This window comes from Bos indicus x Bos taurus, chromosome 16, assembly GCF_003369695.1.
Source record: "Bos indicus x Bos taurus breed Angus x Brahman F1 hybrid chromosome 16, Bos_hybrid_MaternalHap_v2.0, whole genome shotgun sequence".
NCBI lineage: Eukaryota > Metazoa > Chordata > Mammalia > Artiodactyla > Bovidae > Bos > Bos indicus x Bos taurus.
The window spans coordinates 54,367,618-54,380,982 of record NC_040091.1 but is presented as its reverse complement, the minus strand read 5'-3'; the positions used below and the strand labels follow the sequence as shown (position 1 = coordinate 54,380,982).

General features: G+C 40.9%; 2 protein-coding genes across 3 annotated transcripts in view; one reads left to right on the top strand and one right to left on the bottom strand.

The window, feature by feature from the left end:
* KLHL20 (kelch like family member 20) overlaps window positions 1-8,148 on the bottom strand; it is a 71,032-nt gene extending 62,884 nt beyond the window's left edge. Inside the window, exon 1 of one of the 2 annotated variants that reach the window (XM_027565355.1) lies at window positions 8,050-8,148. The gene's annotated coding sequence lies outside the window, so the exon portion shown is untranslated. The remainder of the gene's footprint in view (window positions 1-8,049) is intronic. The other variant, XM_027565356.1, reaches the window with a different exon arrangement.
* A 36-nt stretch (window positions 8,149-8,184) lies between these two features.
* Window positions 8,185-13,365, top strand: part of ANKRD45 (ankyrin repeat domain 45) — a 47,584-nt gene continuing 42,403 nt past the window's right edge. Inside the window, exons 1-2 of the mRNA XM_027565362.1 lie at window positions 8,185-8,264; window positions 12,665-13,034. Of these exons, the coding sequence (XP_027421163.1) occupies window positions 12,680-13,034 (355 nt within the window). The 5' untranslated portion in view covers window positions 8,185-8,264; window positions 12,665-12,679. The remainder of the gene's footprint in view (window positions 8,265-12,664; window positions 13,035-13,365) is intronic.

Sequence of the window (13,365 nt, the reverse complement as noted above, 5' to 3'; positions counted from 1 at the left end):
GGAAGAACAGACAAATAAGAATATCCAGAAACAGACTAAAAATGGAAGCAGGAAATGGGAGGGCTCACCCTAACAGATATTAGTACAACATGTTCTAAAACCTCTATAGTTAAAACTGTGATTTTGGTGTATGAACAGACAGATGAATAAAGCAGGGTAGAAAAATCCAGAAATAAACCAAAGAACACATGGAAATTTAGCACCTGATAAAGCTGCTATTTCACATCAGTCAGGAATACATGGACTGTTTCATAAATGATACAATGTAACTGTGGAAAAAGGTAACATTGAATGTACTCTGCATAAGGAGCTGGACCCCACTGTAGTCTCAACAAAGACCTCTATGAAGGTCTATGATGACACTATGGGAAGTTCAGAAGCAGGGATGGCCCTTCAGAGTTGTCACAAGTTGGAATAAAGGAGCTGGGTCTTTCTACCCCACAACAACCAGATGTATCAGAAGTTTAAATGCAAGTAATGAAAATCTAAAATAGTACAAGAAAACAAGGATGGATTTTTTTTATTAAATATGCAGGAAAACTTCCCTGACTATAAATCAAAATCTAGAGGCAAAAAGATTGACAAATTTGAATGCATAAAAAAGTTTCCATGGAAAAAATATTACAAATGAAGTTAAGAAAATGACAATTAGGAAAAACATATTTGCAATATAGGATTCATAATGTACTAGATCTTCTAAAAATGGAGAAAGAAGAAATAATACAGATACTCTGGCAAACATATGACAGGCAGTTCACAGAAATAGAAATGATCCTTAAACTCTTGCAAATATATTCAGTCTCGCTCAAAATAAGATAAATTGCAAATTATAGCTACACTAAGGATGAGATAGCTGGATGGCATCACTGACTCGATGGACATGAGTCTGAGTGAACTCCCAGAGTTGGTGATGGACAGGGAGGCCTGGTGTGCTGCGATTCATGGGGTTGCAAAGAGTCGGGCACGACTGAGCGACTGAACTGAACTGAACCGAACTGAAGACCTACCAGTAGGCAAAAATCCAGAACTGGACAATCTGCTTTGTTGGCATGACTGTGGGGAAGGAGGCATTCTCATTAATTGCTGGTGTGTGTGCAAAATGATTGAACTTCTTTGGGCAGGGTTTTGGTAAGATTTAGCAAAATTATATTTGCATTTACCCTCTAACTCAGCAATCTCACTATCCCAAGGAAATACTTGCAAAAATGAAAAAAGAATTATGCATCAGGTTATTAACTGCAGGATTCTTTTTGGAAGCAAACGCATGGAAACAACCCCAAGGCTTCTCAATAGGGGATTGATTGAATAAGCAATAGGATAGCCACATAATAGGATTATTCAGCTAAAAAAAGAAATGAGGATGATCTCTGTATACTTGCACAGTGCAATCTTTAGGATATATTGTTAAGAAATAAAACCTAAGTGAACAGTGTTTATAATATGTTAACTTTGCTTTTAAAAGGGTATAGAAATATGTGTGATGTAAATACTGTATGTACTTATTTTTTTTAAATAGAAAGATAAACTTAGAATAAAAATGGTTAGCTAGAGGGGAAAGGAAGGAACAGAGAAATCAAGGACGGAAGTCAGATATCTCTGAAAGTATTCAATTTTATATTTTTATTTATTAAATGTTCTTAATAACTAAAAATTCATTTAAGGAAGCTATATTTTTACTTAAATAAAATTTATTACTTATTATCTTATTATTAAATAAAATTTTTTATTTCAATAAAATTAAAGACATTTTATTTAAACATCTTTCAGTTCAGTTCAGTTCAGTCGCTCAGTCGTGCCTGACTCTTTGCGACCCCATGAAGCACAGCACGCCAGGCCTCCCTGTCCATCACCAACTCCCAGAGTTCACTCAAACTCATGTGCATGGAGTTGGTGATGCCATCCAGCCATCTCATCCTCTGTCATCCCCTTTTAACAATTTTTAAATAAAATTTAATCAAAAGAGAAAGAAGCAATACCTGAATATTGAAAAACAATTGGACCTAACTGAATGACAAATTGGCATATAGTGAATCCTGTAATGCATAGTGATTTTAGAGCATAGGGAAAAGGAAATCTGAAAAAACTTCCACCTTTTCCCCTTCTATTTGCCATGAAGTAATGGGGCTGGATGTTTTTTTAATATTTAGTTGTAAGCCAACACTTTCACTCTCCTCCTTCACTCTCATCGAGGCTCTTTAGTTCCTCTTCACCTTCTGCCATTAGAGTGGTATCATCTGCATACTTGAGGTTGTTGTTTCTCCCACGTATCTTGATTCCAGCTTGTAACTCATCCAGCCCGTCATTTCTCACGATGTCTCAGCGTATAGGTTAAACAAACAGTTGTACTCCTTTCTCAATCTTGAACCAATCAGTTGTTCCATACAGGATTCTAACTGTTGTTTCTCAGGAGACAGGTAAGATGGTGTGGGCATTGGGTCTTAATTGCAGGCTCTCTAGTTGTGGCATGCAGGCTTAGTTGCTCCACAGCATGTTGGATCTTAGTGGGATCTTGGTTCCCTGACTAGGGATTGAACCCTCATCCTCTGAATTGCAAGGCAGACTCAACCACTAGACCACCAGGGAAGTCCCCAGTATGCCAAGGACATGGCGCTAATTAGGAAAAAGTGGGACCTTGACACATGGAATGGTGATATCTGGGGTCATGTACCTAGAAATATTTAATTCCCAAAGATCCATGAACCCTTTGAGCCAGGAGAATTAAGTCACTAACTAACCTGGCTAGGGATGTAATGGACTTGAAAATGAAGGAAAGGGACAAGGTGTTCAGGATCCAGGAGGGTATACATGATGATGGAGTAAAAGGGACTATATCCTAGGAGTTCAGGATGTCTTGGTGAGTACACATGGGACTGAATTCTGAGAGTGCTGGATCAATGTGGATAGAATACAGAGTTTCTAAGGCAGTTTAATTAATAATTTGGAAGCAACTCTCTTGGGTTACAGGATTTAACAACCTGACAAGCATCTCAGGAAATGGGGTAAACATGCTGTCAGAATGGTTTCATACATATGGAAAGTATGATGACTCATATTAAATGAAGAAGATTGAACTGCCATGCAAGACAGTAGATCAAGGGATTTAAAGTTCAAAGAAGTGAGCATGCTAAAATGGACATAAGCCTGGAAGACTCACCAGGCAATAATATCCATGGGACAGACTAGAGGAGATACCATTTACCAAAAGGGAAGGTGCTAGAGAGAAGGGTACCCAGAATCACTAATAAGTTCAGTAGTGGCTCGCCAACTGCAGCCCAGACTGATGGTATGCTAAGTCACTTCAGTCGTGTCCGACTCTGTTCGACCCCATAGATTGCAGCCCACCAGGCTCCCCCATCCCTGGGATTCTCCAGGCAAGAACACTGGAGTGGGCTGCCATTTCCTTCTCCAATGCATGAAAGTGAAAAGTGAAAGTGAAGTCGCTCAGTCGTGTCTGACTCTTAGCGACCCCATGGACTGCAGCCTACCAGGCTCCTCCGTCCAGGGGATTTTCCAGGCAAGAGTACTGGAATGGGGTGCCATTGCCTTCTCTGAGACTGATGGTAGGAGATGCCAATTAAAAACTGGGCTTATTGATTGTCCTGGGGATGTTACAGATGACTCCGGAGGCTGAGCTGATACTGCATGGATCATGGCCCTGCCATAAAGCACATTATTAGCACAGACTATGTAGCATGGTTCTGGAGAAGGGGTCACAAAGAGTTGGGTATGACTGAATGACTTTTCACTTGTCTACTAGGGCTTGCCTGGTGGCTCAGTGGTAGAGAATCTGCCTACTAATGCAGGAGAAGCAGTTCCATCGCTGGGTTGGGGAGATCCCCTGGAGAAGGACATGGCAACCCATTCCAGTATTCTTGCCTGGGAAATCCCACGGACAGAAGAGCTTGATGGGCTACAGTCCATGGGAGTCACAAAAGAGTCAGACATGACTTAGTGACTAAAAAACAGCTAAGTTGTGTCTACTAAGCTTTGGATTAAAATAATATGTTCGCTGATATCAGGCAGACCGATATATCTACCTTTATTTTTTTAAGACTGAACTCATTATCCTGGTTCTGTCCCTAAATCCATATTTAGGAAACCACAAGCCACCTGGTCACAAGAGACAGAAACCCAGGAACAACTTAGGCTCCTCTTTGTCTACGATTTCGTCCTCTCCAAACCATTCTCCCCATTGCTGTCTGACCTCTTCCAATGTTTCTAACTACACCTCTTACCTCTATCCCCAACACATACTCTTGCTGTTTCAACCCACTTAGGTTTCACTAATGCACTTTGCTGTTTACTTTGTGCCTCCGTGAATTTTACATTTCTTTTGGATTGCCATTTCCCACTCCTCTGCCTGTTGAATTTCTAGTTATCTTTTGAGTTTGGATTTTCACTTTGCTACCCACTATCATATTATTCATTATTACAAGCCTTTGGTTATCTGATAAATATGTCTTATATATTTACACTTAAGTCACTAACTCAAAGATGTTGAAATCAAGAGGGTGGCAGAATATTAGGGCATTTTACTAGAAATCTGCCTCCAGATTAACATTGATCAACTAACCTATAATATCAAGCACAGTTGTTCATCCGTAAGTGAAACACATAACTGCAATATTATCCATTCCAAATTTGAGGTATTTACCCCTAAGGATAGCATGTTTCTAAAATAAAGCCATTCTATATATTCCCCCTCCTGCCTCCTCCATATTATGGGGCAATGATGTTGCAAGTAACAAAAATCCAATCTCTTTTGGATTAATTAGAAAAAAGTAATTTATTGACTTACACAATTGAAAAAGGAAGGTAAAAAATGGCATTGGGTATTCTAGCTCCAGAGCTCAAGTGGCACCCTCAGGATTCACTTCTTGGCTCTTCTGTTGCTCTGTCAAGCTCTCTCCACATGGTGGCAAGATGGTACTGGTAACTCAGCCTGACCTCCTTTCATCAAATCTTGCTGAAAAAAGAATGCCTATTTACATACTGCTCTGGCAAAAATTCAGGACTAGCTTTGATTACACTGATCTATGTTCCATGCCTTTTCCTGATCTAATCACTGTGGCCAGGGGTGAAGAAAACACTGCTTAGCCAGGACTTGATCTGGAGTGGGATCAGCCCCATCCAAACACAGGCTGAGAGTATATGAAAGGGATTCTGTACTAGAAAACTGTGTGCTGTTACCAGAAGAGGAAGGAGGGGCAGGCACAAACAATGGATGTTCAGTACCTCCTTCCTCAAGTTTCAGCTGTGGAGATTAGTTATATGCAGAAACAGTCCTGTTGTCATACACCAGGAGTGGCACTATTATCTAATCACTGCCAAAATAATGGCTCAAGATATTTTAAAATTAACTTATCAGTTTGGACAGGCATCCTCTAACACGTAATTAGTCTATAGCTAACTGGTGGCAATCCTGTGGTAATTTAAACCCAGACTGATCTAGGTTCAAATTCTGGTTCAGCCCTTTCCTTGCTGTGTGGTCTTAGGTAGGTGACTCAACTTTGCTGAGTTTGCTTAGTTTGAAGAATAAAATACCACTTTCATTGAGGTGCTCTGAGGATTGGATACTATTTATATGAATCACTTAGCACAGTATTCAGCACACGATAGGACTTCAGTAAAAAAATATAAATATTAATATAGCACATTAAGAGGCTTCCCTGGTGGCTCAGTGGTAAAGAATCTGCCTACCAATGCAGGAGACGTGGGTTTGATCCATGGGTTGGGAAGATCCCCTGGAGGAGGGCATGGCAACCCACTCCAGTATTTGTGCCTGGAGAATCCCATGGACAGAGGAGCCTGGCGGGCTTCATTCAGTCCATGGGGTCGCAATGAGTAGGACACAACTAAGCAACTAAACAACAACACAGTACATAGAGTTACCTTAGAGTAACTTTCTCAACTAGTTAACTTATCCTATTATTTTATCAGAAATAAAATTGTATAAAGAGTATAATTCTGGGACTTCCTTGGCAGTCCAGTGGTTAATCTCCAAGCTTCCAATGTATGGGATGTGGATTCAATCCCTTGTCAGGGAACTAGAATCCCATATGTCATGTGGTGTGGCCAAAATTTTTTTTAAATAAAAAAAATATTTTAAAAAGAATGCAATTCTTAGTATAAAAGTATGGAATTCAAGAAATACAATAATTAAAATAATTTAAATTCTACTCCGAGGACCCATTCTCTTAGAGTTTAAAAAATTTAAATTCAATCAATTTGGAAAGCTTTCTACCATAATTTCTTGAAGCTGACCTAATTTCAGGGGGGCTTGAAGACTGCTTATTTTCTCTGTTCCTTAAGTCTTCTGTACAACAAGCCTTCACTGTATTCCTTGACCCCCATTGATAGCACTCACAGGTTGTTGCTGATATGCCTCTGGTACATTAATTTGTCTCCTTCAGATCCAATGCTCTCTGTTCAATACTCTCATCTTAAGCTTTCGGTGAGGGGCATGGGAGTTAGAAGTGATGGTAGGAGTCTATCTGCTGCACTTGGTCCATGGTAGAGGCAGGAATCTCTTTCCTAAGGCCAGTTTCAAACCTGCTGCTGCTAAGTCGCTTCAGTCGTGTCGACTCTGTGCGACCCCATAGACGGCTGTCCACCAGGCTCCACCGTCCCTGGGATTCTCCAGGCAAGAACACTGGAGTGGGTTGCCATTTCCTTCTCCAATGCATGAAAGTGAAAAGTGAAGTCGCTCAGTCGTGTCCGACTCTTAGCGACCCCATGGACTGCAGCCTACCAGGCTCCTCCATCCATGGGATTTTCCAGGCAAGAGTACTGGAGTGGGGTGCCACTGCCTTCTCCGAGTTTCAAACCTAGCCTGCCCCAATGAATCATGCAGCTGTTTCTGACATGAAGTTAAGAATAGAACAAGGCTCCTCTGTTTCTAGTATTCTCAGACCTATTTAATGTCTTCCCATTCTTCCTGGCTTTCAGAGTACTACAAATAATCTTTAAGCACTCTATTTATTTTTTAGTTATTTAATTCAATTTTAGACTTTCAAGAAACACTTGTATTTGGGAATACACAAATACATCCAATGAAGATTAATTAAAAACAGAATCATGCACAATCATGCATCATAAGTCATCTTGCATCCAGACACTAAAAGACTCTCCTGAGACTAAATACTACGAAAAGGAACATATTAAAAGTGAAACACCTAACATGTCTTGCTCTTCCACCAACTTCAGTAGGAAATGAGTGTTTAGTAAAGCAAATGTGCTATATCAGGGATGGCAGGAGCAAGCCAAGAGCTGACAAAGCTTCTAGACTATTGTTTTCGACTGCAATGTCAACTCTACAATTCTGATTACCACAACTTATTTGAATAAGAAATTTTAGTATTATACTTCAATTTTTTTTTCAAAATTACTCTTGTATTCCAGAAGTTCAGAACTATGATAGTGACAGTTTGCTTGGGCCTAAGCCAAATGTTCGCTTTAACACTAGGCTATTTAGCCTCCAGCTAAAATGTCTATAGAGTTCCTCTAAAATTACCTCCTCCTTAATGCTTTCCTTGTAGAAATAGTAAAGAAATGAATGTTTTCCTCTTCAGTACAAAAACTTGACGGTTTTCACTCCGTGATCGATGTGAATATTTACATAATTTCTGGGCAAGCTTTGCCCTTCTCTGCTGGTTTCTTTCGATGCTCCTATCCCACCTCCATCATTCTCCCCTTTTTAAAAGGTCAACTGTTTTGTATCTTAAATTCCTGAATCAAGAGAAATAGTTTCCAAGGTGCTTCCGCTCCTGCCATAGTTGGCACTTGTGAGGTCTCTTGTAACGTTTCTTGTTGGTGACAATGACCATAAACCATAGGAGAAAGAGCCTTAGTAAACCAGAAAATTAAGCAAGTTGCCCGTTATAATTACAACCTTTCGTAGTTTAGACTGCATCCTATTTCCAGAAAATTCTTCCGTTTAAAGGCTAAAGGTCAGACTAAGACTGGCTGGCAACCAACACACGTATCTCATTTTAAAATTTTATTTTTTAAGTTGTAAAATAAATATGGACCATATAACTGTAAACTTACAAAATGCAGAAAAATCCCGCACTCCGCCGTCCAAACACAGCAAATTAAATAGTTTTGACGAAATCTCCCGCGTCTCCCGCGTCTCCCGCCTCTCGCTTCCTGCACCTTGCAACCTTGACGTTTGCGCGCCGCAGTCGCAGCGCTTGGGGTGGCGCTGCCGAGCGCCGGGTGCGCCGTCGCCATGGTAACCACGCAATCCAGGGGCCTCGGGAACGGTGAGTCTGAATCCGGAGGTCCTGGGTCTGGGTCCGCGGTCAGAGGGGCGAGGGTCGGCGCACCGCGTGGGTGTTGAGGAGAACTAGCATCTCCCTGCCACTTTGTTCGGTTTGGCTAGAGGAGAGTGAGCGCCACCGCGGCGTCCTCAGGCTTTGCCTCAGAACCGAGCGCTGCGTCGCGGGTCGCGCCCCGAGGGCCGACCCTGTGCTTCATATGTCCCCTCCGGCCCACTCCCAGCTCTCCACTGAGGCTGCCACTCTCCGCATCCTCGTCCTCCGGCGTTCCCTTTGTTTAACCCTAGGAGCCCTTTGAGGCCTTCTCCTTGAGCTGGCACTTAAAATCCTCAAGGGACTACATTTTTCGAAGAAAAAATTCAGTTGGTTTAAAAGGCCCTTGAGATTTATCCCTCTACAACTTCATACAGCCTTGTCTGCCTTCCTGGCCCTTTGTTTTTGCTTATCCCATTACCTTCTTTTAAGGCTCCTGCTCTTCAATACCAACTGTCACCTCTTCTGGGAAGCCTTCCGGGGAGTCCAGTTTCTTTCCTTTCCAAGCACCCTTTACTTAACACGTCCTTTATCCCACTGCATCATTGCTGATTTGCTTGTGTCTTTCCCACCAGACTCTGATGTCTGTGAAGTAGAGACCTATGTGATTTTATATTAGGAGTGCATTGTTGTTGTTTAGTTTCTAAGTGGCACTGAACTCTTTGAGGCCCTATGTACTATAGCCCAAGAATACTAGAGTGGGTTGTCATTTTCTTCTCCAGGGGATCTTCCTGACCCAGGGATGGAACCCACATCTCCTGCATTGGCAGGTGGGTTCTTTACCACTGAGCCACCCAGGAAGCCCCATGAGGGCTTTAGCAGCCTCCAAAGAATGCAACTTTTATAGTTAAAATTCACACTAATTTAGTAAGGCAGAGCTATTCTCAATTCATTGTTGAGAATGAGTTCAGAAAAGTTGCATTATTAATAAACCAGGACTAAAACATGGGTCTTCTGACTCATAGTCTGCTCTGTCATTCTGCCTTCAGAGTTCCAGACCTCCTCTCCTCTCCATGGTCATGTTCTGTATGAAGTGTTGGTTATGTGTGGTGGGGTTGCAGTTTTGATTCATGTTAGAACTTTTCTGGGCCAAGAAAATGTCTATCCATACAGTAACTATTACAAATCTAGTAAGAATTAGAACTTAAAACAGAATTTAAAAAAAGATATATTAATTATTTTAACAATAGCATAAACCCACTGCATAGTAAACATAAGTTACATATTTCTTATGGGAAAAACTATTATCTAAAACAAACATATTAGTTTTTTCAATATCTAAAAAGTTGTCTAAGGAGACTTTACAAATAGCCGAGGAAAGAAGAGAAGTGAAAGGCAAAGGAAAAAGGGAAAGATATATCCAATTGAATACAGAGTTCCAGAGAATACCAAGGAGAGATAAGAAAGTCTTCTTAAGTGAGCAATGCAAAGAAATAGAGGAAAACAATAGGATGGGAAAGACTAGAGATCTCTTCAAGAAAAATAGAGATACCAAGGGAACATCTTATGCAAAGATGGGCTCAGTAAAGGATAGAAATGGTATGGACCTAACTGAAGCAAAAGATATTAAGAAGAGGTGGCAAGAATACACAGAAGGACTATACAAAAAAGATCTTCATGACCCAGATAATCATGATGGTGTGATCACTCACCTAAAGCCAGACATCCTGGAATGGGAAGTCAAGAGGGCTTTAGGAATCATCACTACAAACAAAGCTAGTGGAGGTGATGGAATTCCAGTTGAGCTATTTGAAACCCTAAAAGATGATGATGTGAAAGCACTGTACTCGCTATGTCAGCAAATTTGGAAAACTCAGCAGTGGCCATAGGACTGAAAAAGGTCAGTTTTCATTCCAATCCCAAAGAAAGGCAAAGCCAAAGAATGCTCAAACTACTGCACAATTGCACTCATCTCACATGCTAGTAAAGTAATGCTCAAAATTCTCCAAGCCAGTCTTCAGCAATATGTGAAACGTGAACTTCCAGATGTTCAAGCTGGTTTTAGAAAAAAAAAGCAAGAGAGTTCCAGAAAAACATCTATTTCTGTTTTATTGACTATGCCAAAGCCTTTGACTGTGTGGATCACAAAAAACTGGAAAATTCTGAAAGAGATGGGAATACCAGACCACCTGACCTGCCTCTTGAGAAACCTATATGCAAGTCAGAAAGCAACAGTTAGAACTGGACATGGAACAACAGACTGGTTCCAAATAGGAAAAGGAGTACATCAAGGCTGTATATTGTAACCCTGCTTATTTAACTTCTATGCAGAGTACATCATGAGAAACGCTGGGCTGGAAGAAGCACAAGCTGGAATCAAGGTTGCTGGGAGAAATATCAATAACCTCAGATATGCAGATGACACCACCCTTGTGGCAGAAAGTGAAGAGGAACTAAAAAGCCTCTTGATGAAACTGAAAGAGGAGAGTGAAGAAGTTGGCTTAAAGCTCAATATTCAGAAAACTAAGATCATGGCATCTGGTCCCATCACTTCATGGGAAATAGATGGGGAAACAGTAGAAACAGTATCAGACTTTATTTTTTTGGGCTCCAAAATCACTGCAGATGGTGATTGCAGCCATGAAATTAAAAGACACTTACTTCTTGGAAGGAAAGTTATGACCAACCTAGACAGCATATTCAAAAGCAGAGACATTACTTTGCCAACAAAGGTCCATCTAGTCAAGGCTATGGTTTTTCCAGTGGTCATGTATGGATGTGAGAGTTGGACTGTGAAGAAAGCTGAGCGCCGAATAATTGGTGCTTTTGAACTGTGGTATTGGAGAAGACTCTTGAGAGTCCCTTGGACTGCAAGGAGGTCCAACCAGTCCATCCTAAAGGAGATCAGTCCTGGGTGTTCATTGGAAGGACTGATGCTAAAGCTGAAACTCCAGTACTTTGGCCACCTCATGTGAAGAGTTGACTCATTGGAAAAGACCCTGATGCTGGGAGGGTTTGGGGGCAGGAGGAGAAGGTGACTACAGAGGATGAGATGGCTGGATGGTATCACCGACTCGGTGGACATGAGTTTGAGTGAACTCCGGGAGTTGGTGATGGACAGGGAGGCCTGGCGTGCTGCGATTCATGGGGTCGAAAAGAGTCAGACATGACTGAGTGACTGAACTGAACTGAAGCAGAAGATATTAAGAAGAGGTGGCAAGAATACATAGAACTATCTGTGATCAAAAAAGGTCTTCATGACCCAGAGAACTACAATGATGTGTTCACTCACCTAGAGCCAGATATCCTGGAGTGTGAAGTCAGGTGGCTCTTAGGAAGCTTTACTATGAACAAAGCTAGTGGAGGTGATGGGATTCCAGCTGAGCTGTTTCAGATCCTAAAAGATGATGGTGTGGAAGTCCTGCCTTGATATGCCAGCAAATTTGGAAAACTCAGTAGTGGCCACAGGACTGGAAGCGGTCTGTTTTCATTCCAATCCCTAAGAAAGACAATGCCAAAGAATGTTCAAACTACCACACAGTTTTGCTCGTTTCACATTGTTGTTGTTCAGTTGCCAAGTTGTATCCGACTCTTTGCAACTCCATGGACTACAGCATGCCAGGCTTCCCTGTCCTTCACTATCTCCTGGAGTTGCTCAAACTCATGTGTGTTGAGTTGATGATGCCATTCAATCATTTAATCCTCTGTTGCCCCTTCTCCTCCTGCCTTCAGTCTTTCCCAGCTTCAAGGTCTTTTCCAGTGAGTCGGCTTTTCACAAAGGGTGGCCAAAGTGTTGGAGCTTCAGGTTCAGCATCAGTCCTTCCAATGTATATTCAGGATCTATTTCCTTTAGGATTAACTGGTTTGATCTCCTTGTTGTCCAGGGGACTCTCAAGAGTCTTCTTCAGTTCCACAGTTGGAAAGCATCAGCCTTCTTTCTGGTCCACCTCTCCCATCTGTACTTGACTCCTGGAAAAACCATAGCTTTGACTATATGGACCTTTGTTGGCAAAGTGACCTAATTTTTAAGGTCTTAATAATCTGGCTTCAATGATCCAACTGTATTGATTACTTCTCCCCAACATGGATCCTTGTTTAAACAGATGAGTCCCTTTAACATTCTCTTTCAATCTTTTCCTAATGAATCTCACCCACATTGATGTTTTTTCTCCTGTTCCTATTGAATTTACTGTTTGCATCACACATTCAGCATTTTAGTATGTACTCAGGCAGTCTATTGGTGCATGAAAAACTTTACTGATTGAATGAATGAAGTATCTTATTTTATAATTATTTTGAACCAACTATTTTCATTCCATTCATATTGTCAGTTGACTGATCAAACAAGTAAATAAACAAATGCTGATTTGTTTGAGTATGTTTCTATTACTTTTTCTCTTTTTTGATCTCAGGTGTTTTTGGAGTTAATGGAGTCAGAAATACCCCCAGAGTCAGAGAGTTCAGAAAAATTGATATTTTCCTCACCACAAGAAGAAGAGGAAGAAGAAGATGATAGTGAAGAAGAAGAAGAATCCAAAGAAGCAGAGGAAACTGCCACCATTAACCCCCTCTTACCACCTGCTCTCACAGGGGATGTAGAAGGTTTGCAGAAGATTTTTGAGGATCCTGAGAACTCTCACCATGAGCAGGCCATGCAGCTACTCTTGGAGGAAGACATCGTTGGGAGAAATTTGCTGTATGCAGCTTGCATGGCTGGGCAAAGTGATGTGATTAGAGCTTTGGCCAAATATGGTGTGAATCTGAATGAGAAAACCACCAGAGGTATTTTGTCTTTTTTCTCTCATCACTATTACTTATAACTACCTAAAGATTCCATGTATTATCTTTAAATTTGGATAAATTTGATGTCCCTGCTTTAAATTTTGCATATGTTGTGTGTGTGTGTGTGTGTGTGTGTGTATATATATATGAATGTGTGTATATGCATGTTATTATAGTATAGCTTAGTAATTAAGAATACAGACTTTGATATTTATTAACTGGGTGACTTGGGCAAGTTACCTAATCATTTTGTGTCTCTGTTTCATCTACTAAATGAGGATGATTGTATTTTCTTTATAGGGTTTTCCTTGTAGGTTATGAGGCTTAAGTA